The sequence below is a fragment of the Eublepharis macularius genome, chromosome 3, assembly GCF_028583425.1.
Source record: "Eublepharis macularius isolate TG4126 chromosome 3, MPM_Emac_v1.0, whole genome shotgun sequence".
Taxonomy (NCBI): Eukaryota; Metazoa; Chordata; class Lepidosauria; order Squamata; family Eublepharidae; genus Eublepharis; species Eublepharis macularius.
Genome location: NC_072792.1, coordinates 143,890,354 through 143,917,477, shown reverse-complemented (window position 1 = coordinate 143,917,477; position 27,124 = coordinate 143,890,354). Strand labels below are relative to the sequence as shown.

Sequence of the window (27,124 nt, the reverse complement as noted above, 5' to 3'; positions counted from 1 at the left end):
CTCACAATACAAGAACTTGTGGGCAGTCAATGAAATTGCTGAGCAGTCAGGTTAGAACAGATAAAAGGAAGTACTTCTTCACCCAAAGAGTGATTAACACATGGAATTCACTGCCACAGGGTGGTGGCAGCTTTATGCATAGACAGCTTCAAGAGGGGATTGGATAAACATATGGAGCAGAGGTCCATCAGCGGCTATTAGCCACAAGATATAGATGGAACTCTCAGTCTAGGGCAGTGACGCTCTGTATTCTTGGTGTTTGGAGGGGGGGCAATCAGTGGGAGGGCTTCTAGTGTCCCTCTCCCACTGGCAGACCTGAGGACACGTTTTTTTTGGCCACTGTGTGACACAGAGTGTTGGACTGGATGGGTCATTGGCCTTATCCAACATGGCTTCTCTTATGTTCTTTTAAAAACATTGGCAATTACATATTGCTATAGCATCTTCACATGAATCTAGATAACCACGCTGAACTCCTGGTTTTCATTTTTTTAAAAAAAGCAAGTCACTTTATACTTTTTATGTTTTTTGCCTTATGTGCGGCATCGTGATAACAGGGACTGAACCTGTAGCCCCTTAATGCGAAGCGGGTCGCGGTGCTTTGCCCCCGAGCCACGTGGTCCCGATCCGCTCACGTTTAAATCTGAAAAAATACAGGGGACCGAAAGGCCGTGCAACGCAAGTAAGACAGCCCGGAAGCCGGCAAATCTGCGCCTCGTGCCCCGTTGGTCGGCGAGCCCGCACACCCGGCTTTCCTCCTCCTTGCGCCAGAACTAGGGGGCGCGCGAATTTTTTTGGTATTCCTCTCCTCCCTTCTCGTCAGACAGGAACTGGAGGCGTGGGTTGGTCCGGGCGTGCGATGGAGATAGGCTGCTCGGCCGGCCAATGGGCCTAGAAGGCGGGCGAACAGGCGGCGCGACGGTCGCGAGCTTAGAGGTGCCTTTGAGCGCGTGGGTGGCCGCCGATGGGTTGCGCGCCTCGGCCGGAGGAGCATCTCGTGGCCGGCGCCCCGGAGAGCAGCAGAGACACAGAGACGCCCCGTCCCGGGGCTCGTCGGATGGAAGCGCAAGACGTCCCGGGCGGGCTCCAGTCCCGGGTGGTGGTGCCTCGAAGCGCGGGGCTGGCTCCTCGCGGTTGCTGCTGGGCGCTGCCTACTGCCGTGCTGTGCTGCTACGGCTTCTTTGCCAACTTGCGCCCTTCGGAGCCCTTCCTGACCCCTTACCTGTTGGGCCCGGACAAGAACCTCACCGAGACTCAGGTACGGCTCTCCTCCTCCCATCCCCGAGAGCGCGGGTGGAAAGGAGAGTCTTTTCGTAAGACTTGCCTTAACATTGATGGCTGTGAAAAGACTCAAGTCTTGTATGGGAAAGGTAACGATAACGGAAGAGAGTACCTCTGAACACATGCAGAGTGCTTTCCCCTTAAACAACTGGAAAATAGCCAGTCTTTGAAAAGTAATTCCAATTGTAAAAAGTCCAATGGTAAAAAGTATGGTAAAAAGTAAGTTCAATTGGACTTACTTGGTATGGAAGAGGCATACATCGAGGACTCACTACGCTGTCACAAAGTAGTGAGCAAACTCGGGAATGCCCCGGAAAACTTCATCGGGCTGTTTAATCCAAAAAGCGTCGTTTAAGAAGTGTATGTGGGGTGTGTGCGCGTGAGCAAAAGATGTGTCAGGATAGCTCTGAGTCTGCGGCTGTTGCCTTTCTTAAAATTGGAGTGTCTTAAGAGGTGTTGCTTAAGGGCCAAGCTACACATAAGGTATACTTGAAAAGTGAAGAAGCAGCCAGGGGTGAGCTGCGGTGCTGAAGCAGGAGGAAGTTTAATCCCCCCTTCCACGTTGTTCTTCAGAGAGAATACCATGCTTTTTCTTCGATCCAGTCTCCATTCAGCTGCTTAAACACAATTGGGGAAAAAGACCGGTATCATATGGGTACCTATGTTTTTTTTTTTCATAAGTGGGTCTAATGGTAACTTGGGAGAAGTAATTTGTCTTGGGAAAGTGTGTGTGTGTGTGGGGGGGTGTCATTGTCCTTGCTCAGCACTGTGATTTGGATCCAGATTGGTTTCTCCCCTCTCCCATGTGCCTACTTCCTGAGCTGTACTTGCAGAGCTCTCTTTAAGTTGATAGGTAGCATATTATTGCACTATATTTTGGTATCAGTACAGTCTGATCTAAATATTAAGACTTTTTCCCCAAGTGATTGAAGATGGGAATAAATTCTCAGGAGGTTCTGGCTTCTGTTTCCTAGAAAGATTCCAAATGAGAATTGAATAGACACATGCTAAGGAAGCTTTTGATTGATAGCCTGAGTTGGAACTTGTTAAACACAGCATCTTATTCTTCTGGAGAGTCAACAGAGTGTAATTATTATAATAAATATAATGAATATAGTGTTAGAATGTTGGAAATCTGGACTCAAATTCTTGCACGGCTATGAAGTTCTCTCAGGCTAACCTGCCTCCCAGTGTTGAGAAGATATAATGGAGGCAAGCTCCCTGAACGCCGCTGTGAATTCTGCTGTAGTGAGGTGGTTAGAATGTCAGACTATGATATGGTAATACACAGTTCAAATCCCCACTCTGCCATGGAAGTGCTGTGGGTGATCTTGGGCCAGACGCTCTCTTTCTTGGCCTAATCTACCTGACAGGATTGTTGTTGTGAGGATAAAATAGCGGGGGAAAGATGTAAGCTGTAAAGGACAAAAGTTGTGTATAATTTTAATTATTTATTTGAAAGAAAAATGAGGTGAATAATATGAAATAATTATTCCCCTCACATAATATGAAAATTAAGTTTTTATCACATAAATACAATAATGTGCTTTATATTGACTGTTAATAACTTAAGGTGATAATATACTTTAGAGTGTTCAGAGCATTTCATGTAGTAGTCTGTACAGACTCTGATCCGTATAACTTATCTCTTTGCCAGACAGTGACCTGTAGGGATTTGAGCCTCAGACTGCTATTGTTCAAACCTATGGCAACAGTTCCATGAAGTTACAAAAATAGTTTAGAAATACTCAGCTAGTTTCTCAGTTCCAGAGGTTAAAACAAAATTCTCAATGTGACTGTCAGGATTTTGCAATAGATAATGCTAGTCATAGCCTGATTTGAAGAGCACTATTTTACACAACATTTCTCTGGGTGTGTGTTTGTATCCTGGGAATGCTTTGAGGTCAGTGGTGAGGGACTCAGTAGCTTAAAGTAATATGTAGTGTCAGAATAAGGCTCTGAGGCATCATCAGGCCCTTTGGGTTCTTGAATGCGGCCTGTGACACCTTAGCACACTAATTAACCATTTTCAGGGCAAGGAACTATATTAACTTCATACCAGGTTATCCCCCCCTTCTATTACTAGTATGGTTGTTGGCCAGTGTATACTTACTTTAGAGTAAGTCCCACTGAAATAAGTGGAATTTTCTTCCACGTAAACACAGAGAGGATCATTAGAAGATATGCAGACAAGTATGGGAGGTGCTATTTCCATACTAATATGGAATAGTGGAGATGGTGAATTCAAATGTAACAGATATTTGGGGGAATGAGAAAAAAATTGTGGTTGTCCCCCTTCATATCTATTGGTTGGGAAATTGGGCCTTCCAGTTATTTGTGTTCAGTAATCATGGACAACACGTTAATCCCTTTGTGACTGAAACAACACAATGCCTTAGGGTGTGAAAAAGCCATCACAGATCAAATGTCACAGATAGTCCATATCTCCTTAGACACAATACTTCTCCATGCAGTCAGCATGCACGTCTAACTCACTACTACCATAGAATGTCATGATGTACAAATAGCTCATGCACTATTTTGTGTGTGATGTCTGTGTTAGTAACTATATGGAAACTCTCCACAGCATCAGGATCCAGATTCATGTGGTAAACCCTTTTCCAATGTTCTAAGCTCTCTGTTGCCACATGATTCTGTGCTTTGACTGGAAAGAAATAGTTCTTGAATTGGCCCTAAGTGATTAATTGGGTGAGGTATGCCCAGTCTCCTAAAACTGTCTCCTGCTGGAGTAGATACTTTATTTTTTGGAGTGATGTCAGGACAAAATTCTAAGTAGCAAGCTACTTGGGATTTTGGAAGTGAAGCTGCTTGGAATTTTGGAAGTGAAGCTGCTTGGAATTTTGGAGAACAGGTCCCAGTGCTGTGTTAATAATATTCCAGATGCCATATTGTAAAATATAGGTAATTCAAAAATAGGTTTAGGCATCTGTTCAGAGTTCTTTCAGAGTAATTCTGTCACAACATTCTATATATCTTTAATGCCAAATGTTTCTGATTGGGTTGGAGAAATTCTGTGTGGTACTGGGAAGAATCAAAGAATTCTGTTGTGGGGAGGAAGACTCGAGGTAAAATAGCTATCTGTATCTCAGAGAAACTTCTAGAGATGATGAAGTAGAACTTGAAAATAATTCTCATGTTAATCTTGGCTCTAGAATGTTTTTAAATAGATAGTTGCCATTCATAAATATTGATAATGAAATAGACCGACATCCTGTCTTAATATTAAACTATATTCATGAAATACAGCCCTGGCAAATGATGGCTACTACAGATAGCAAGATTTTGTGATAAGATTTTGACAAATCCAGTCATACCAGTTTTTTGCCCTGTTACTCACTGCTTATTTCTGCATATTTTCTTGATCATCCAATTACGCCTAAGTCTAGGAAGAGTACCACTCACCTGTAGAGAATGTTTTCTTATCTTAATCACCTGAGAGTAATTCCATAGTTTTAAAATTTGCTATTTTAGGACTTGTTTTCTTGTCTCAATTTACAAAGCCCTACTGTAAGGTAAATGACAATTCATGTCTTCTCCTTGCTCCACATCTGAATTTTACCACTGTTCACCACCAAGAAAGACAGGGGTGGTTATGCTGAGGAAGGCAATGGGAAACCGTCTCTGGCCTTGGAACACCTGGTAAATGGCATCACCATGAGTTGGTTGCAACTTGGTGGTGTGTTCTTCTCTTTCCATGCATTCTATCCCAAAGTCTAGTCTTACACCATTAAACCTAGGGCTCGTAGATAAAATTTCTCTTCCTCTCTGCTATTCACTTGCACATGAAATGATCCTTAGGACCGTCATTAATTTCAACAGTTGCCAACTGATAGTGCAACTTATTCAGATGCTGCTAACCCAGAACTATGTGTGAGGGGGTGGACTTCAAGTTTAAAAGATTCATTTTGGATTGAGGGCAGTCATGACTACTTTTTTTCTCTTTCAGGTCTTCAATGAGATTTATCCAGTATGGACTTACTCCTATTTGGTGCTGCTATTCCCGGTCTTCTTGGCAACGGACTATCTCAGATACAAGCCTGTAATCCTCCTGCAAGGACTCAGCCTTATAGTGACATGGTTCATGCTGCTCTATGCCAAAGAACTTCTGGCTATTCAGTTCTTGGAATTTTTCTACGGAGTGGTGACTGCAACAGAGATTGCCTATTATTCTTACATCTATAGCATTGTGGACCTGGCCTTGTACCAGAAAGTCACCAGCTACTGTCGAAGTGCGGCCCTTGTAGGTTATACTGTGGGCTCTATCTCTGGACAAGTCCTAGTGTCTGTTGCTGGCTGGTCTCTGTTCAGTTTGAATGTGGTGTCTCTCACTTCCGTATCTGTTGCCTTTGCCATGGCTTGGTTTCTGCCCATGCCGCATAAAAGCCTTTTCTTTCACCACTTCTCAAGCACCCAGGTCAGTAAGGAAATGAAGGTTGTAGATTGTAAAAACGGAGCAGTCGTCCGGGATGATCCTGCCTTAAAGAGGGTTCCTGGGTGGGAAGATGTTGAATCGAAGGTTCCCCTAAATATAGAAGAGCACCCTGCAGAGCTGCAGGTAAGGAGCACTGGTGTTTTGGGGAAATGGAAGCTACAACACTGGCCATTGCACAGAGAACCAGCCGTCTGCTTTAATTGCCAATATTTATTTATTTATTTATTTACGTCATTTATGGTCTGCCTTTCTCACTGAGACTCAAAGCGGATTACAATAATAGCCTGTGGAGCCTTTCCACTTACACCCCAGTGCAATGGGGTGGTTTTTAACTTTCAGCAATCTGATTGCTTCAGTGGCATGTCTGTGTCAAGCTCCTGTTGTCAGCTGGAGTAAGTCCCTTTCAGGTTACAGGGAAACCGATTATACTGGTTAAGTCATTGCAAACCTCCAACTTTTTAAGAAAAGTAATTGTTATGGGGGATGAGGGCTTTAGCAAATGTCAGCTTCTGGAGCAGGGGATATTGGAAGATAGATTACTGAATAGGAGACAGTAGGCGTCCTTTGAAGTTGGTCGTGGGAGTAAAAATTATACACTCCTAAGCAGAGATATGGCAAATGTATGGATAGTGAATGGTCCAGAGATGTGAGTCAATTAAGGTAAGACTGGATCACACAAAAAGTAGATACTATTGCTTGTGGATATTCTTAGGGGAGCTTGCAAGATGTAAAGAACACTGCAATGAGTATTTCAGCACAAAATAAACTTTTGGTGTAAATAGAACGAGTAATTGGAAGTCTGTTCTTTGGCTAAAAGGGTTCTCTTTTATTTTAAGGATTGTTTTGGCTAGGTTGCAGCTGAAAGCTGTTTAACATTCCAGAGAATTAATGTTACCCCGTCAAAAACAGTTGCACAGGAATCCTTTGCTAATGAGCTATTGTGTATCGACAGAAGTATCGTGTTCTACAGTCCTTCTGTGGAGATCAGAATTGGCATGACAACTCCTTAGGCTAGTGTTACTTAGGCAAATGTTGCTTCCCTTTCTTTGTCATCTTGTTTCACCATTTGCTCCTTGGGGCTTTCAACACCAGATCTGTGGGAGTTGGTTCTTCCACACTGGATATTCTCTTAGAGCTGCGTCTGTCAGCCTACTCAGTCCTTGATGTTTATGTGATGATGTTGAGGGAAGTTTTAATTTCTATTTCTAAAAAATAAAGATGCTGTGCTGACTGGTGTAAGTAAGCCCTTATCTGCAGGCTGTCTTTTAGGACATAGGTGAACTAAAAGCACAACTATGCCATCAAGTCAATGGCCACTAGGCCTAGCTTAGCCAAATATCTGCCAGTGTTCTACATTATTGATAGCAGGTGGCAATTTCTAGGGGTGACGAAGGAATTGCTTTTATAGACTTCTAATTAGTTATTGTCTTTAAAATTCTCCCATTTGTGAGAGCTCTGCTGTTCTTCCTCCTCTGTAATTTAGGAGAGGTACGTCTAATTAGTTGGTGAAAGTAGAGATATTTGAGAGAGCTGGAGGAGCTATGGCTATCTGGCCTCTTTCTGCTGCTGTTGTATGGAGTCAGCTTAGGCACCTGGTGTGAAATGAGAAATAAAGCTGTCTTTTTGAGTGCCTTTTCCTGCTCTTTTCCCAGGCTATTCGTTGCAGCTTCAAGCTCAATGCAATAATTGGGACGGGGTGCCTATAGGATATGTTTGCTCCCCATTTTGGTACTGGTGTCTGCATGATTTCTGCACTAGAATGGTCATGTCTCAACTAAGGAAACAAAAACTAGTCTCCCATCTCTGATTTCTTTCTGGAGGACTTACTGCTCTGTTTTTAAGAATTCAGTTAAAACACAGGAGATGTATTTAGGAGCAAGGTAATATTAGAACTTCTTCATGATGAAAGAAACTTCCTCAGAGTTGCCAGTGAGCTATGCAAGGAGGGAAGTTGTGGTCACATCTCCAGTATTAGGAAACAGTTCTGATACAGTTCCACTTTACTTAGACCTAATAGTTTTGTGATGAAGTCTTCTTAACTAAGTCTTGACCACTTAGAAATGTAAAATATAACAGAAGTCCTGTGGCAGTTTAGTTGTGTCTCCAGTCGCTTCCATGGAACAGTGACTCTAGCCAGTCAGGGATCACATAATCAGTGTGATAGTGCTGCATAGTCAGTTGTGAGTTGAAGGAAGCGCTCTTTCTGGTTTGGTATTGTCTGACTCCTTACTCCAGGTGGACAAATATTGTTCTCTTTGTAGTGCTTCCAATATTGGTTAAAGGGATGTGTAAGTTGCTGCAGCTGAAACCTTTCATGAAAAGCTTACCCCACACTCTAATAATTTTTGTGGCACTAAACTTACAAAGAGTATTAAAAATCTTGTTTTGATTAAAGTCCTAGAAGAATTCTGCAGTTGGCTATTGCTGTTTGAGTCGGGGCTCTGGCATAGTGGTAGAGCATCTGCTTTGCATACAGAAGGTCCCAGGTTCTTTCCCCCCCTATTTTTTATTTTTTAAACAGTAAACTATGAGGGAAACATTAAAGAACAACAACAGCATACACATAAAATACAAGCAAAACATTTACCAGAATAATGAAATTACGTAATATTTCCCCTCTCCATCCCCATACATACTTAAGATATTTTATGTACAGCCTTTTATATTTTATATTCAACATTATTATCTTAGTCTTATTATATTAAGCATATTAGCATGCTGATTTACCAATTGATCTATTGTAATATTATTTATATTCGATTCTCCTTAGTTTACAGCTCCACATTAAAAAAAAACTTTCAGTTTTTCCTGAAATTCTTGGTTTGCTCTATTATGCATATAAGAAGTTAATTTTGCTGTTGATGCATATTCATTTATTCATCCAGTCAGTCATGTCTGGACAAGATTCTGCCTTCCGTTTTGTTGCATATACTACTGCTGTCACCATATATTTAAAAAGTTCACTATGCTTTTTTATTATATTACTTGGTAAAATATTTAATAACATATTTTTAGGATCTAGCACAAAGCGAAACTTCAATATCTTTTGCCTCTCCTCATTTATTTTTATCCCATATCTTCTTGCTATCTTACAACGTATAATAGAAAGTTGCATCCATACATTGGCATTTCCAGCACTTTCTGCTATAATCCTTACTAGTTTTTGCAATAGCTTTAGGAGTAATATACCATCTAAAAACATTTTATACCCGTTATTTCTTAACATTTGACAATCTGTAAATTTAATGTCTTTAGTCCATAAGTTTTCCCATTGACTCATTGAAATATTTTCACCAAAGTTTTGCATCCATTTAATAATACAATTTTTGATCTGTTTCGATTCTGTTTCATATTGCAAGAAGATTTTAGATACTCTTCTTAACAGGTGTCTTGACTCTCCACAGATTAGTTGATCAAACACTGTTTTCTCTCTTAATTGTCCTTCTTTGGATAGTTGTTCTGTAAGTTTAGTCACTAATTGATAATATCTAAACCATGGGATGTTCTTTCCCAGGGCTTGAATTTCTTCCCATTTTTAATTTTTCCTTAGTTGTCCATTATATATTCATAATTAACATAATTTATTTTATTTTTTGTAATAATATCATAATAAGCAAAATGGGCAGGCTTAATCTGTTTCTAAGAAGGTCCCGGGTTCAATTCCTGGGCATCTGCAGTTAAAATGAACCGGTGATGTGAAAGACATTTACTGGAGACTCCAGAGAGCTACTGCTACTCAGAGTAAACCACACAGACCTTGAGAGATCAGTGGTCTGTTTTGTGATTGCTGCAGAACATAAAGGCAGGCTCCCCCAAAGGAACAAGTAAAAATATAATATGAGCCTGCCCCTTGCTTTTTTAAGTCAGCTGTAAAATCTTTCTTTGGGAATTTTAAAAAAATTAGACACATGTAACTTTGCCTTGCAGTATAGTAGAGATAATAACTCCCTTACGTAACTGTTGGCTAAATTGTTGCAGCTGCTAGAGGCAGTTTCTTCACTCTCTGTTCACACAGTCCCAGACCAATCACAGCATGAGTTGCAAGCTTTCATGTTGCAGAGTTTTTCTTGATGTTGTTTCTGGTTGGAAGGCATGATGCTCACCATATCTGCAGTTCAAATATTAAAACAGTAATACTTTTTAAGATTAGTTAGAACAGTGCCTTGTGAAAAAGTATGGTGTGTGTTTAGCTCTTTAAAAAGAGAGGCTGTTCTTTGAAGACTGTGGGAACTAGTATCACTTACTTGCTGACAGGAGAAAAAAAATTGTATGTATTAACTGGCAACCTGGAGACAGCAGGTTGAAACAGCATGTGTTATACAGATAATATAGCATAGATGTTGTTGTGCCTTAAACCTCTTCCTAACATAATTTACCTACTTACATAGTACAAAGATCTTGTGTTACAGAAAGGCATTCTTGGACAGTGAAGCAAACATAGTATCAGTGCAACTACCTTTTAAAAAATTTACGCTAGGCAATATCACTGGCCATCTGAATTGGGAGTATGTGGCACAAAAACTATCAGAATTAGTTGAAAGAACATAAAACACAATCTTATTTATTTTAGACAATTATACTCAGCTTTTTCTTTTGTGTTCTTTTTGTAGTATGTAGAGTGGCATTGAAACTTTGTTTGCCCATTAGATACTATTTAATATTTATTGCTTTAGATATTGTATAGTAAACCAGTTTATAAAACTCATTAATGAAGCATAAAGATGTTAGTCTATTTGTGCTTTTTCAAGGGTTATGTTGTCATCCTAGCTAGTGAGAACATACTATGATATCAGTATCAGCTCTTGAGATCACTGCCCCACACCATTTACTTATGTTCTGAAACAGGACCCCTAACCTTTTTGACTCAGGGTGGTAAGTGCAGCCACAAAATGGCTGCCACAGGAGGTGGAGCCAGCCACAAAACGTCAGGGAGTGAAGTTATGCATAACTCTGATAATATATCTTCAGCAATTCAAACAGAAGCTCTGTTTAATGGGATACTTTTAAAAATTAACATATTATTTAACAATATTTTCTTGCATACACACAAAATAAGTATACCTAATGAACTGGCTAAGAAACACTCTTCTGGTAGTATCTGTCTTCAGTTTGCAGGCATCTAAAATACTTATGCAAAAGTAAAAAATGTTTCTGGCTGCTTCTCTGCTGAGCCCTCATCTTATGAGCCTAGAGTCTAGACATTTTCAGCCCACACTAATTGTTGTAACAATGACAATCTGTTGAATGGCTGATGAGAGCTCATTGCTCATGTGCTATGTACAGTAGGAGAGATTCTGGTCAGATTTTGATAGGAACATATATGATTTTTGAAAAGTTACAAAAATTGTTATCAACTTCCACCTGAACTATAAAAATATATTTGCATTAGAACTGGTGATTTCAGTAGATGTTCCATTTAGGTACATTAAGCATTTTAGCTATGCTGACCTATCATGTTTAGGCAGAAAAAAGTCCCACTGTGTCTTTAGAATGTCACTCTTATTTGCATAGGTAGGGTACTTTATATAAAGTCACTGTCATCATTATATCATAAATATTAGAAACTGAAGCCGTACTTAGCTCCTCCCCCTTTCTAAAAACATTTAATGTGTACAAATAAAGGTGTTAATTCTGTTAAATCTATTCTGTAAGGTGGTATTATGAAATGTGAATGCTGTTTCCGTGATGAATTCTCAATACAGGATTAATAGCTGAGGAAATGGGAATTTGCTTTCACATTCTTTGTTATTCCAATTCCTGGTAAAGACATCTTGTCTGCTGTTTGCCAGCTCATAAACAAGTGTTGAGTGACTCAGTTTCTTCAGATAACTGACACTTTGAGAAGGTCAATCAAGGGCAGGAACTAACTACTGCTGGTCATCTTCACCTTCAAAATGCACATAGCTTACAGAATTCTTTTCCATCATACACGGAGCAGACCATAAAGCAGCTGAAAAAGATGGATCCCCTAAGTCAATAAAGAGAAGTGTTTTAGTCTATGTGGTGACTGTAGGGTGTAGCTGGCAAAGATTCCTTTGCCAGAGTCTTGGTGTTTGTTGGGGGCGGGGGGGAAAGGGTTGGATTTTTAGTTGGTTGTTGGGGGTTGGTTTGGGGAAGCCAGGATTGGGTTAGATCCCTTACCTTCTACAAGGGAAGGAAGGAAAGTGTTAGAATAGTAATAAATAGGTTTAGAGATAGCATTCATATTTTGTTGTGTCCTCCTTGTGACTTCCCTATGCCTTTATTTTTCTCCTCCTCGCTTCCATGTGAGGGGGGGGGGGAGCTTGAGGAAGCAGGAGTCTTCCTAGCATAGATCACAGGGAAGAGGGATGATGGAAGTTTGGTTTGCCATCCTAGTAGAGCCTGAAGGGGATAGCAAGTAGGCAAGGTTAAAGGGTTCCAGGGTAGACCCTACGCCTCACCAGGACAGCGCGTCTGAGAGGTGTTGCTGTATGCCAGTCTGTACCTTCAGAATAAGCTTGTAACAGCCTGACACCTGTAAAGAAATGTAAAGTTGGTGCTGTACAAGTCTTGTAGAGGAGGGCATTCCAAAGGCCACCACCAAAAACACCCTGTCTCTAGTTGTTAGCTGCTTTAGCTCTGCAGGTGGGGGCACAGTAGAGGATGTTAACTGGTGTATTGAACAATATGGGAAGAGGTGTACAATTTTCACTTGAGCTGCTCTGTGTACTTTTTTTGTAGCTAAGCTGTTCTGGGGTTAGTGATGTTGGGGGGGGGGAGGGTAATTGATGTGATTGTTTTGTGTCCTGCTTTTTAAAACTTTCTGTCCAGATTGTACTGTGTGAATGTGCTAGTGACAAAAGATTCAGGTTGTGAATCTTGTGGCTTGTGGCTTTTGTATTCCTTCAGTTGGACATCATAAGAACTCTAATGGCATCACCTAGTCATGGTTTTGGCTTATGATCTTTAGATCTGACAGACCTTCTGTCAAAAGCATAGCACAATTCAGAATGATAGAAAGATTGTGGTCAGGCAAATTGTTGGTCTTCAGTTTAGCTGCCATGAGTTAAGGTTTGCTGTTTTATAGGGGGAGCCAGAGCCATTGCTATGCGGTGGTGGTTGCTCCTTGAATGAAGGGGAGGCTCATTGTCTTGCACTAGCACTGGTTGTGGGGGCAAGTTACTGTTAGGTAGGAAGGCTGCTTGAATTGTTGTGTTTTTCATCTATACAGGACCAAAAAGTGAACATTGTAAAGGTTATCAAAGAGCTCTGGAAGGACTTCTTGCAGTGTTATTCTTCGCAGCCTCTGCTCTGTTGGTCTGTGTGGTGGGCGCTGTCGACATGTGGCTACTTCCAGGTCATAAACTACACTCAAGGCTTGTGGGAACTGGTGCAGCCTTTTCGGAGCTCTGAGATCTATAATGGAGGCGTAGAAGCTGTTTCCACACTGTTGGGTAAGTTATGTCTTAAACTGCATGTTTTAGAGATTGAATGAAGTCTGCAGTCCACAGGGCTAAGCCATGTCTTACTATTGGTGCAGACATGTGCTGCTGCCAGTTTTTCACCCCTACTTCTGGGGAGACCCCGTCTTGTGTAAGCAGCACTGTGCTGTTGGGTGAGTTGAATGTAATATAAATGAGGATGACTCACTTGCTTTTGCTATCCATTTAGTAATATGTTTTGAAATTCAGGCTGGACATAATAGTGTTTACAGGAGCCTCCCAGAAAAGTCAGCCAAGGAAGTAACAGCTTTAGCACGTTCAACATTTCCAAACACATGAGTCTGTGACCAGTGTAATGTCAGGTGGAATATGGCTATGCTAATGCACCCTGTACAACCACAAACTGTTTAATTGTCCACATGTGTTGGTTGGGAATCCTCTACCTGTTTTTCTCTATTCCTTGTTTTTCCACCTTTCCACCCTCCCACTTCCTTACATCCTGTAAGTCGTCTTGGACTGTCTAACTATGAAAGCCTTCAAGACCACTCAGAAGTGATAACTTGTTATGCAAGGCAGAAGGTGGGAGTCTTTCATGCATCTAAGAGCCAAGCCATGTGGAACTCAGGGGATCTGTATAACTGAGCTGCAAAATGCACTGCAGTGGGTGGTGACGGAGAAGAATGGATTGGAGCTACAGGTTTAGCTCCCCCACCTCCAGTGCCTTGTTTGCCTGATTGGAAATGGTCCTTCCTCTAGACTTCTTGAAGCTCAAAGAGGGGAGAAAATATGAGTATAATAGGAGAACTCCCCCACCCCCAATCCCAGGACAAAGTAGCCCATTGGGATCGCTTCTTATTAGGAAAAATGGCATTATATTGGGGTGTGTGTGTGTGATTAAACTTATCCATTCTCCAGTGCTGTCATTCTGATCCATGTTCCTCCTCTTCTTCCCATGTGCCTTCCTTCTTAAACAACTTTAGTTACTCTGAAAGTCTGATTCTGTGACACTACCTCAAGGGTTTTGTAGGCAGACACAGGTACTTAAAATAACAAAACACAAAACCTGGTCTGATTGAAATGGTAGCATTGGCATTTGCATTTGTTTAGTGCATGTTACCTTTTTGGGTCCCCTGACCTGGATAGTCCTGGTGAGCCCGATCTCGTCAGATCTCAGAAGCTAAGCAAGATTAGCCTTGGTTAGTAATTGGATGGGAGACCTCCAACAAAGACCAAGGTTGCAGAGGCAGGCAATGGCAAACCACCTCTGTTAGTCTCTTGCCATGAAAAGCCCCACTAGGGGTCGCTGTAAGCCAGCTATGACTTGAGGGCACTCTCTACCACCATCTTTTGGGTGAATTCTCCATGAGTTGACAGCTTTACAAAGGCAACAAAGGTGACTTTGTATATCACAGTTTGAACATGCAAAGAAACAACTTCCCCTAAAAAAATTGTTTCTTGGAGACCATTAATATGGTGTTAACATGTCAGTTACATAATGTTATTTGTTTTCTATATCAGAGTTGCAGGGTGGTGGTGGCAGTTTGTTTGCTTGTAAAACAAATGCTTTATAAATTGCAAGCTTAATGTATTTCTTCTATTCATATTTGATCAGTTTAACTACCACTTCAGAGGATAACCTAAAATAATCCCTGTTGTACAGAATTCTTAAGTTCCTCCTAGAAAAGTGAATCTTTTCATGCCTTACTCATTATTTAGAATATTTCTGTGCTGCCTCTACAGAGTCCTTCTTGAGGTGGATTACAATTAATAACACACAGTATAAAATACAAACAATTAAAAACCACTGCCCCCAAGGATACCATTGGCAGAGATACACCCATCTTGCGTAGGGATCTTCGATAGAGAGCTGCTGTCTTCCCAGTTCCTTCTTGAGTGCTATGCACCCCTCTCCTAGGTATTAATTCTGCCTTTTCATAATAGTAATCTTAAATGGAGGTTTATGCCGAAGAGAACATGTATTGCAGAATGTTGTTTCTAAAAAGAATTCATGTTACTGCAAGTGCTGATACAAATGGTGAAACTGGAAGGAGAGAACAAAAATTTGCCATCTTGTTTGCTGATGGAGAGCCCTTTGATTGTGAATTGCTTGACCCTCATGAGCATTACAATTGCTGTCCTAGCAATACTAATGTAGGGATTTCAAAAGTACTATTTGTGTGCCTCTTTCTTCTCCATCTGAATTCAGTGAAATTCCTCAAGTAGTTGATGGAATGTTTATCAGCACTACTCATTATATGTTCCTGTCCAGGTCTTTGATGTTAACAGATGTATTCTAAAAATGTGTCCAAAATAAATATGGTTGAATAGATTTTTTTTAAGATAATAACCTTTTTTTTGGTTGTTGCGTTTATAGGAGCTGTGGCTGTCTTTGTTGTGGGCCACATAAAAACATCTTGGGCTACTTGGGGTGAGATAGCCTTAGCCTTGTTCTCCTTCTTCATTGCTGCCTCTGTTTATATCATGGACACAGTCCGTAACATCTGGGTGTGCTACGCTTCCTACATAATATTCCGGATTATCTATATGCTGCTCATCACTATTGCAACGTAAGTGTTCACAAACAAACGTTGACAGTAAAATTTGCCATAGGGGCATATGAGCTATGCCTCTTCTCTAAAGACTTCAGTAAAAGAGCCACAGTCTAGCATAGCAAAGATTTTTTAAAAATATGACTTCAGGATTAGCCATTTCCTGGGATAATTCTTACTTTTTGAACAAAGCATTTTTAGCTTACTGACTTCCAACCCAGCACTGATTTTATCATGGGCCTATAAATGAGAATTCTTAATAACTGAATTTAAATAGTAGATGTTTGTTTAAAGTAGGTTTGGCTCAAAGTTGTTGCCTTTTTATCTTTTGGATTGAAGCCACTTCCTTTTACTTGCTAATCTGGTAATCATGGTAAAATACTTAGATTCATAAATTTCAACATGATGGAAGAACTCTTTTAAAGAAAGAAGCTTAATATCACCTGGGACACTTAGCTTATATGTACATTGAGAGTGCCATGAATTTCTGATCTGTCAGGTGCTACGTTGCTATGCTGACCTTACATATATAGCAATTTATGACCTGCTTTAAAATGATAAAAGGATAAAATGGAGAAGGGCAGAATGACTACTTAAAGAAAAAAACCTAAGCCTCTTAGCAGGAACATCTGCCGACTGAACCAGATGTTACCTTGTATAAGTCAAGCCACAAAGTTCTAAACAGAACCCCAAGGGCTAGCTTTTTAGTTTAGTCCAAGAATGAGATGGCCAAAGGCCAGCAACCAAGTCTGATGCTGGTCAAATAACAACCAACTAACTAGGAAACTCTGTTTTCCCCCATATTTGCCAGCACCATGGGGCAACTCTAAGAACCAATTAGGGCCTTGCTGAGACATGTGAACAAGGCTCTCTGTAGCTGAGTAATGCCACCCATCACAAAAATTAGGCCCCACCTGTGCTCTCATCCTTAACAAGATGGAATGCAGGGGATGAGCCTCTTTCTCCTGTCCTCTGCCTTGCTACTCCCATGATCTCACTTGCACCTGGCTTCTGCAAAACATTTCCAGGCTTATCTTTCTGGAAACTGCTTCACTCAGTCTCTCTTAAGTTTCCCAGAATTCTCCCTTGAGACCTAACCAGCCAGCTTGCTTTAGCATAAGTTTGACCGAGAAACAGGCAAAGGGGAGGCTAGTTTCTTAACTAAAGGGTTCTCCAATCTGCCATGTGTAGCTACTGTTTATATTAATCCATACTTTATGGCAACCACCATCCTCTATGCCATTTGGTGTGTGACCAGTAAATCAAGGATGAAAACAAACTCTCTGTGTCAATTGTCTTCCAAGCCTGTTTGATTGAGAAAATATTGGCTCCCATACAAGCTATGTAGTTGGCTTGCGTAATACCACTCATATTGCAGTGTAATGGAGTAGCTATTCAGAGAAGCACATGACCATCTTGGGCAATGTCCAAGTTTGCTGTGAATAGCCCTGCACGGAACACAGAAGGTCACAGGTGTGCATATAAGAACTGCAAGGACAAAAGGTACCAGCAGCTCTCATCATTAAATTGCCATGGGTCTGTCTACCTTCTATTTGTAAGAAGCTGTTACTCATTCACCCATTGACAAGCAACTTACTTAATTGCTAGGTTGAAACCAATGCTTTTTTGCTTATGAATTTGAGTAGGAAATGGTCATTTCATCTAAGTGACTAAATCTGCAGGACCTCTTATATTTAAAGTACAGCGAATTGAGCTGATTTTTGTAAAACTCCGGTGAAGATTTTTTTGCATCTTGACCATTTGTGCCAATGCCTCCCTGTCCTTGCAGTTAGACTGTCCCCATGCCAGTCAAATGCTACAATCCTTTGCATGCTTACTGGGAACAAGCCTTATTGAACTCACTAGGACTTATTTCAGGGTAAACATGCACCAGATTGGACTGCAGTATTTGTTTTTGTCTTATGATGCTGTTTGCTCATTTATTGGCTGTTTTGATGAACAGCAACTCTTCTGTCTTAAAACTGATGGAGTGGAGGAATAACTCTCTCCCACATCTGCTACTTTTTAAGTTGCAGGTCTTGCTGCATTTTATTTGGATCAATAACTATTTGATTCTTCTGATTAGTTCACCTGCCCCATTCTAGGGCTCCTTTCACATTTCTGTTTTAACCTGGTGATTTGGAGGTGGCAGTTTCAAGTTCGATTTCTACTTATGAATCGTATGTGAATTGCTGCGGTCACTTCAAACAGCATCACTTTTTCTGGCATGGGAAGTGGCTGCCTCCCCTCCCCTGGCCCCCCTGCGTTTTTGCATTTTTAAAACAAGTTGTCATGACACCCTCTGACCAGTCTATGACTGATTTGGAAGAGCCTGAGGAGCAAATATCAGGGAACCAGGAGGACCAGTGGTGTCTGGTGCTACAAAGGACCTGCTGACCATGCTCTAGCATCTTCAGAGGTTACCTTGCTAGAACCTGCAAATGATCCCTTGCCACTGGCTTCTTAGATGCCCACTAGGCTTCTGCCAGGCAGGACACCAGCCCAGGCCCTTAGCCCTCCCAGGACCCTCTCCCACTCTGCAGAATGTTGGTGGCGAAAGGCCCAGGCTGAGATTGCACAAAAGAGGTGAAGTGCCAGACTGGCTGGGCACAACCTCCCTGTAGACCCAGAGAAGAGGGCTCAAAGTTGTGAAAATATAAGCAAAAAGGCCTCTCTCAATGGAAGACATACTTTCTTTAAAATGAAAGCTGGGAATTTAGAGACTGTTGTAACAATGCAATAGTGCTAAACTATATACATTCAAAAAAAGAACATGGTGGAATTGAGTGGGTAAATAAAAAAGGTGGCACTGTTGGAAGTTGTACAGACATTTCAAACAATACTCTGCAGCATATGTGAAGTGCTTTGAAAACTTAGCAACTGGCAGCCAGACCAATTGTGTCTAAAATGGCACAAAAATCCACAAGCAACCAGCAGCCAAAATGGTTTACAAAGGCTGTATGGAAAGACCCTGTCGATCTGTATCTTGGTTTCCTCCTTTACTTCCATTGTTTATAAACCATATACAAATTATCCTGAAAGTTCAGGGTAGGTGATGTTTCCACATCCGGCTTATTTTCCCAATACCAGAGTAGGTCACTGCTTCCATTTTACAGACAGGAAACTGAGATTAACACAAAGGCATGCTCAAGGTTACTGTGCTGGGATAGTGGAACCTGTAGAACTGCTTCACAGTTCCGTTTGGCTGGGAAATTTCAACAGTGTGCTTAAATAAGTGGATTGTATGATAATATCATACAGATATGTTTTAATAGCCAAACTAGATGCGCCTGCAGCTGATCTAAGTGTTTACAAATTGAACTGATTGAGTTGTGCAGAAAAGGGGGCTGTCTATGTCATTGAAAACAAAAAGCAGCTCACAAGTGATGAATACCAAATCCTTCCCTTACTTGCCTGCCTGCAGCTCGTGTATCTAGTAGAGGTGGGCACGAACCTAAATACGAACCAAAAAAATACACAAACCAGCCTGGCTCGGGGTTTGTGAACCAGGGTTCGTGGAAGCTTTTTTCTCCAAACTTCCATGAACTGGACTATTAGTTCGTTTGGTTCATTTTAAAGGGCCAGTTTAAATGGCCGTTTCCCTGGGGGGGGGAAGGCCATTTAAACGTTTCCTTCTGCTTGCAAGTGGCAGGTCCCTTTAAACTATCAGCTGGCAGGCGGCAGGGGAGGATCCCCACGAACCCCATGGTTCGGTTTTTTCTGGTTCGTGCCCATGTCTAGTCTCTAGGCACTTTTCTGTAGCTGGAGTTACAGTGCACAGGGACATGGTTGGGGAGATGCTGCAGATAAGAGTAGGATTGGTCTTCCCTCACTCCTACCATCTTTTATGCTTTTAGATTTCAGGCCTCTACCTGCTTTTTTCTTCTGTGACTGAGGAAGTTCCTTGTTTAAACACATAAAATTGCTATCATTGCTATCTAGTTTGGCTTTGTTATCTAGGAACTAATTTGGAAGTGTACCTGTGCTGTTAACTCTGAAAAGAAGTCTAGTCTCTCTCCTTTTCAGTTCTCATGCTGTGAATCTTTTTCCTTCCTGTGAAGGTTTCAAATTGCTACTAATTTAAGCGTGGAGCGCTATGCCCTGGTATTTGGTATCAATACTTTTATTGCCTTGGCTCTGCAGACTTTGCTGACGTTCATTGTTGTCGATTCAAAAGGGCTTGGGCTGGATATATTTACACAGGTAAGACTTGTGCTTTATCTTTATTGGAAGGGAGAATGTGTAGTTTTCCTGGTGAAGATTTCTGCCCATTTCAGTGATGTGAGTGAGGAACTCATTCTGGTCCCAACACAATGCCTTTGGAGGGTGAATAATTCCTTGCCCTTAGTTTGCAGAGCAGAGAGAGGGTTCCTTTCCAGTTCTCTCCCTCATGAACACTGGAAATGCTTAAAGGTGTTTAGAGGCTGATTGCTAAATTACCCTTGATATAGGACCATATGCAATGAAGTCCCTCCCACCCCCGCCATTTTAAATGTAAAAAACAGTAAGGGAGGAATCTGGGTTGGGGCCAGAGAGTGGAGCGTTTTACCCATGCACAGTTTACTTGATTTAAATTGCCTGTCAGAGGGAAACACATAGGTATGATACTTGGGGCAAATAGTAGTTGGGGAGGGGGAATGGCATGGGATGGTAAGGATCAAGCCTCTCTAATCTCAATTTCTTCTCTCTCTCTCTCTCCCTGCTGCTTTTAGCACTTTAAAAAACCATGGCAGATCCAACAGCAAGAATTCTTGCAGTCATATTTAGTGGTGCCCTGAGCTGTTCTTTAGCCAGGGCAATTAATCTCATATGAAACTGAAACTTCTATTTGACATGAAAGGGTTTTTTTTCCTATTTGAATTTGTTTAGTGAGTATGCTAATGAAACATGGACAATGGGTTAAACTTAGCACAAACCTAACTTGAAAAATCCAGCCTTAATAAAATGTGGTCAGAGACTACCGAAGATGCTTTGGTGTCTGAGATGTAAAATCCAAATGGGGCTTCCCTGTTATAGTGTAAATAACTGGGAACTAGATGCCCTTGAATGGTGCCTCAAAGCACTTGGGTTTTAGGAAGGCTGCCTCACCCAACCTAATGCTGGGCCCTGAGAGAGGTTCAATTTTTAACTTCAGTTTACCATTATTCTTTCCCCCCTTCCGCCCCGCTTTTCTGCTGCAGTTCATGATCTATGCTGGTTACTTTGCTGCCATCTCAGCAGTGTTCTTGATCAGTGGCACATGCAGTATTATCAAGAATTACCGGAGGCAAGAGGAGAGAACAGATGAAGCTGCAGCAAGTATTGCTTAGAATGCAGAATCTGGACTTGGCACTGTCAGAAGGAGGGGGGGGTGGGGCTCTGTTTTTAAATATGTTGGTTTCTATTTATTAATGCATTCAAATGCTGTTACCTGAATTGTACTTGGCCCATATTTGTACTATGCAAACAGAATGTATTTCTAGAAGCAGAATGTATTTAACAGTATCTTACGTAAGTAAGAAGACTATATATAAAACGGTCCACAAAAAAGACTTTTAGGTCAGAGCTACATAGCTGAGAAGTCTTTTGTCTATTGAGACCTGCAAGCCATTAGAAAGTGGATGTATTTAACTAGCCCAGTCCATATTGGCTCAATGCAGTTGGTCGGCCCAAGGTCTTGGATGCTGCTGAGGAACTGTCTGTTGATAGACAAGAACTGGGATAAGAGACTTGTCAGTTCGACATGATAGTGGGAAGAATTGTCCAGAGCTGGTAGATGCAAATTTTATTAATACTACGTATACTTTCATATATACGCACAAACATTTCTCACATTTTGACATGTCCTATCTTGTCGTAGTTTTGCTGCCTGTTTAAAGGTTTTGCTTTCTTTAGGTTATCCTTGTCCTTAAAGTTTAAATATATCCATTATATAGTGACCTCATGAAGTGTTTAGTACATTCTAATTTGTACAGGATGAGGCATAGGGAGCACAAGAAGCAACACTACATTCAGAGTTGGCTTGATAACCAAAATTTTCAGGTTTACCTGAATTGCCTGTATTCAGCTCCTCAGTCATGACTCCACCTCTAAAAGTCAGGATTTTCAGCTGTTGACAGCAAAGGTTCACACTGACACAGAGAATAAACTGACAGCAATATTTCTTTGTGTAATAAGTTTAGATCACATCTGTCACATCTGCTTCTTGTATTGGACAACACTGGGCAGGAAGCTCACCTTTGTGACTGTCAGGTTTAGTTTCTCCTCAGCTTGAGGTACCTCAGCAAGGAGATACTCATTTTATGTGCATTTGTTTAGGCTGAACTACTTGAGGCTTCCCTAGATGTTTTAAGCAGCTTGTAGTCTTTTTCTCAGGAAAAGGACAGCACAGGTATTTTTAACTGCAGCCTTAACATTCTGTCCATCCCTTCTTTATAGGGCAGGGAGGAGTTTCACACACAGAAATTGTTGCTTGGTTTGTGTTTGTATCTTGGCAATGGGGATGCTGCTGCTAAACTACGTGTGTTTCCCTTCTGTTTTTAATTATTTTGGCCACATTTGTTTCTGACAAACTTGCAAGTTAGAGAGCTGAACAAACCATGACAAGTTTTCATAGTCTCCAAATAATGACAACTTCCTCGAGGTCTGCTGTGGTGTTCCTTGGTAGCTGCTGAGGTTTATAGGTATGGCTACATGATAGGCTCACTTCCTATAAACATATCTTTGTAGGAGAAAGCCACATGTATTTAGCTATGTGTATGAGTTTTAGGAAGTTACTGTCCAGGTGTTGCTTGATCCATGCTCGTGCAGCAGCACTTGTATGGTTTTTGTATATAATGATCTACATCTGGACATCCTGTGGAAGTGATAAAGTGCGAAGAAGCCTTTATTATGGAACCCATTCATAGTGGGGATGGTACTTGGACATCAAATGCCATGCTTGTTACATGACACCATATGAAGAAAACAGGATAAATAGGGGAGTTACGGCAACCTTTGAGAAGAGCATGTGGAATTATGTAAGTAAACTTTTAAGGGGGTTTGATTTAAATCCTGTTGATTGCTGGATTTGCAGATACAAGTCCAGAAAGCATGTGTGAGCTTTAGATCTGACCTAATAAAGCACACATCTGACCTTAAATTACAGCAAATTTAAAACTGGATTTTAATTCAAATTCTGTCCTTGGGCTAAGGCAAAAGTTTCAAAGGTTCAGAAAATAATATTCTAAGGAGAGATTTGCACGGCTCTCTTCATATTATGATTTGTGTAACTGCTTTGTAATGATGTGCAATGAGCACTAAATTTTAGAGTACAAGTTGATGGGGGCTCTGATATATCTTGAACCTAGTTCATTTAAATCACAATGTCTGTACAGTAATTTTCTGCAGTTTCCTTGGGGCAAGAAGCAACTATTGAATGCACTGTTAATATCTTCTGAAGAGAAACTTGAAAACATTATTAACAGGGAAGGGCAAAAACGTCCCTTAAAGTCAAGAGAAGCAAAGTTTGGGTAACTAAAAGGGGAAACTGAAACTTTCAATCTAATGTTTCTTTCCTGCCTGTGTTTCTTCTCTGTGGGAAATTAAAATAACTATAATTATGGATCAACACTGTTAACATAAAGGCAGATAGCTCATCATGTCTGTCTTGCCTCAGAATTGCCTTCTAAAAGTCCACGTGAACATGTTAATGTAAGCGTGGAAATGCACCAACTCAAGTACTCTTAGGTTGTGCTCATGAAATCCAAGAATTATAATTATGGAGCACCTTTCAAATTAGAAAAACCTGTCGAAGTGAAAACAAAATGTGCAGTCAGTACTGCTGTGGATATGAACATTGTCTTATGTCCAAATTATAATTTTTTAAAAATCAAATAAAATTATTTTATTATATTCCTAGAAGCTTGCTGGCTTTGACAATTTTTAATTACTTTAATTGCAGTTCTTGTTATAGTAGGCAAGGCTGCTGGTCTACCTTCCAAACAGTGAACATATGATTCTATTAGCAGGATTTGAAAATCACTGATTAGAATGATGCAAGTTAAAACAGTTTTATTTTTTTGCAATGTATTTTGTTACAGATACACAATGATTCAGTTTATTGAACAAAGAGTTTACTCTTGTGCTAAGCAGCGACTAGTTCCTTGAGAGCTGTGTGCTCTTTGACTCTCTCTCTCTTTGAATCCATGATGCAGTGACAAGCAAAACTTCATCTATCATGAATTTTTATTTGACCTGTTTTAACCATACCTTTTAAAAAAAAATCCTGTGAAAGACAAGAGTAAACAATTGGGGGGGGGGCTCTTAAAATCAATTTATAGATACAGAACAAAATATTTTTTAATTTTGATACCATCCTGTAATGATTTGTATTTTTACCTTAAACCTTTTGTTAAACCCTTGGCTTTGGACTTTAAATTCCGCTTAAATAAGTTTAAGGTAATGTATTTCTCAGGAGGGCTCTGGTCACAGTTAGACATGGGCACGAACAGTAAAAAAAACACCGAACAGGCTGTTCGTTGTTCGTTCCCGACAACAAACATGAACAGATGAACGGAACCGAACATGTCCTGTTAACAAATGTGTCCAGTGTTCGTTGGTGCCAAAGCAGCCCCCTTAGCACTTAGAGAGCCCATATTCACAGGGAATGTGCAGCAGGCTCTTCTCCAGCCATCACCCAAGTTTGGTCAAGATTGCAATATGGATCTCGGAGTTATACATTCACAAATTTGACGCCCCCAGGAAACTCCTATTCAACACAAACGGAGCCACCCTCTTCAGTTCACTTTGGCTCCGTGCGGTGATCCTGAAGGCAGGCCGCCTCCCCTCTTGGGGGCGGGGGGTCTGGCTACTTGCCTTCGGCACCCCCATGTGCCCGCCCGCCAGGCTTCCGGGTAGGAGGCAGACACTTATCCGCTAATGCAGCAAGGTGGTTGATGACTGCGGCCGCCAGGTGGTCAGGGAGAGGGAGACCAAGGAGTTCCGGGCGCGGCGACGGGAATACCCCGAATCAGCGGCTGCTGGCATCAACCACCTCCCTGCCATCGTGGAAAGGAGGGAACAGGGCGGTGCAAGTGGTGGGGAAGGGACTCGTGGCAGTACTTGAGAAGGTAATGAGGAAAGGGGGAACACGAAGTGGTCAGGGTGGGAGAGGGGGACCAAGGGGTTCCGGGCGCGGTGATTAGCCGCGCCTGGAAGATCCTGCGAGGGGGACGGGAAGACCCCGATCCATCAGTGGCTGCTGGCATCAACCACCTCTCTGCTGTCACGGAAAGGAGGGGATGGGGTGGTGCTAGTTGTTGGGAAGGGACTCATGGCAGTAACTGGGAGGGAGTGGTATGGACTGTGAACTGGAAAGCTCCCAAGCGAGAGGTAGTTGGGAGGGGTTGGAGGGGTCCCAGAGAAGGAGAGGAAGAAATAGGACAGCGGCAGCAGCTGCCATCACCCACCTTCCTGCCTTTGTGGAAAGGACAGGAGTGGCGGGACACATTCCCACCCGGCTCAAAGGGGTTCAGTCAGTCCCATTGACAGGGAGCCACCATGCTGTGCAACCATGCTATATCCCTATACGGTACAATCAGATGTGCAATTGCAGCCGAGCTGTCCCTTGTGACCAAGGAGGGAGCAGTAACAGGATAGTCCCTCGTGAAGTGACAGCTGACATGACCCACCATCCTGGCTTTGTGGAAAGAAGGGGATGGGCAGGACAGGAGAGGTCGTTCGTAAGGGTTGGAGTGGTTCCACAGAGGGAGAGGTCGAAAGAGGGACCAGCAGTCCCGAGAAATGAGGGAGGCCAGAGCAGTTCCACACCGCTCTGAGACACCTCACCTGTGCAGGCAGTACAGGCAATACTCATAACAGTTTGAACGGCACCGCCAGACACCAACAGCCTTCCTGCCTTCGTGGAAAGGAGGGCATGGACGGAACAGGAGAGGTTGCTTGGATGTGTCATAGTGGTTCCAGAGAGAGGGAGAAAGAAACAGGGCAGCAGCAGCAGCTGACATTGGCCATGTTCCTGCCTTTGCGGAAAGGACACGAGTCGAGGGACCCATTCCTCCCTGCTCAGAGGGCACAGTGTTTGCAATGGATAGGGCCACCGTGTGGCTCAACTACATGTGCAACAGTTCCTGAGCTGTTGCACAAGTGCCCAAAGGAAGCTGCCGCCAGCATCACCCACTTTCCTGCCTTCGCAGAAAGGAGGTGTCATGATCTGGCTGTGCCAGGAAGGCCTAGCAAGGCCTCAGAAGCCTGTTAGCAGTGGGAGTGGGCCTGGCTAAACCTGACCCAAACGTGCCAGCCCTCATTCAAGATACCTGCAGGACTTGATGGGCAAGGGTGCCCGGCAACAGCATGGAGAATCAAGGGGCAAGAAGCTTTAGTAGCCTGTGGAAGCCCACACACTCCACGATGGATATGGGCAAGCCATGATTCGGTTTCGTTTTCTCAGCCATGCCGGACGCTCCTCTCGGCTGGTCCGGGAGGAAACGACCGGGCACCCTGACCGGGCGGCTGATCCGCAAGGATTAGCCCCCAGGACTCCCAGGGAGGGAGCCAGGGTCCGGGACGCGGCGGGAAGAACTCCCCAAAATTAATGCGGGGGGGGGGGAATTGCCCGTTTGTCCCTATGGAGGCCGGCAGACGTGCGCGGCGCCTCGAGTGCCGCCGGGCAACGAGAAACGGCAAATAAAAGAAACAGGCGGAAGCCCGTAAACAAGCGAATCCCTTCTGTTCTACAAGCGTTTGTGAAGGAGAGGTTGATCTGAAGAAGACTCGTTCTTCCCCTTCGTTGAGTTCCAGAATTTTGTTGGCGCCCCCCCCCCCCAAAATGGCAGCAAAGAAGCAAAGTCCCCCTCTCGGTAAGTCAATCTCGGCTACTTTGAAGGGGGAGTCGCTCGAAGAGTTGGTGCGCAGGGCGGTGGTGGAAGCCATAAAACCCTTTGTTGACAAGCTGAACGAAACTGATCAAAGGGTGGGCTTAATTGAAAGCGAAGTGAAAACTATTAAGGCAGCAGCGGGGGGGGGCAGAAAAGTCTGCTCTGGAAAGTGCGTCACTTGTGAAGGCTACAAAAAAGGAGCTGAAGCTGGTTGAGAACCAGCTGATCGGGTTACAGATGGAACGAACGCAGACAATTTTGCGTCTCCAAAACGTGAAAGAGGAGGAAAAAGAGGATCTGTGGGAGGTGGTCTCGGAACTATTGGCGATACCCGCGAGGACGACTAAAGAAGAGGTTAAAAGCGCCATTTTGGAGGTCCGTCGGGCTTCTTCAAAATATGCAACAAAGCGACAGTTGCCTCGTGAGATCATTATTGACTTTTCATCTAAAAAGATTTGGGACACCATCCTATATAACTCATACAATGCGGATTTGGACTTTATGGGTTTGAAAGTCAAGATTTTGAAGGACGTTCCATTTCTAGTCCGGAAACGGCGTTTTAAATATAAAAAGTTTGCAGCTCTT

General features: G+C 42.3%; 1 protein-coding gene across 1 annotated transcript in view; it reads left to right on the top strand.

Annotated features, from left to right (window-relative positions):
• The first annotated feature begins 973 nt into the window (after positions 1-973).
• SLC19A2 (solute carrier family 19 member 2) overlaps positions 974-27,124 on the top strand; it is a 39,724-nt gene continuing 13,573 nt past the window's right edge. Inside the window, exons 1-6 of the mRNA XM_054974938.1 lie at positions 974-1,258; positions 5,249-5,857; positions 12,927-13,149; positions 15,512-15,704; positions 19,748-19,889; positions 20,867-20,984. Coding sequence (XP_054830913.1) covers positions 1,058-1,258; positions 5,249-5,857; positions 12,927-13,149; positions 15,512-15,704; positions 19,748-19,889; positions 20,867-20,984 — 1,486 coding nt within the window. The 5' untranslated portion in view covers positions 974-1,057. The remainder of the gene's footprint in view (positions 1,259-5,248; positions 5,858-12,926; positions 13,150-15,511; positions 15,705-19,747; positions 19,890-20,866; positions 20,985-27,124) is intronic.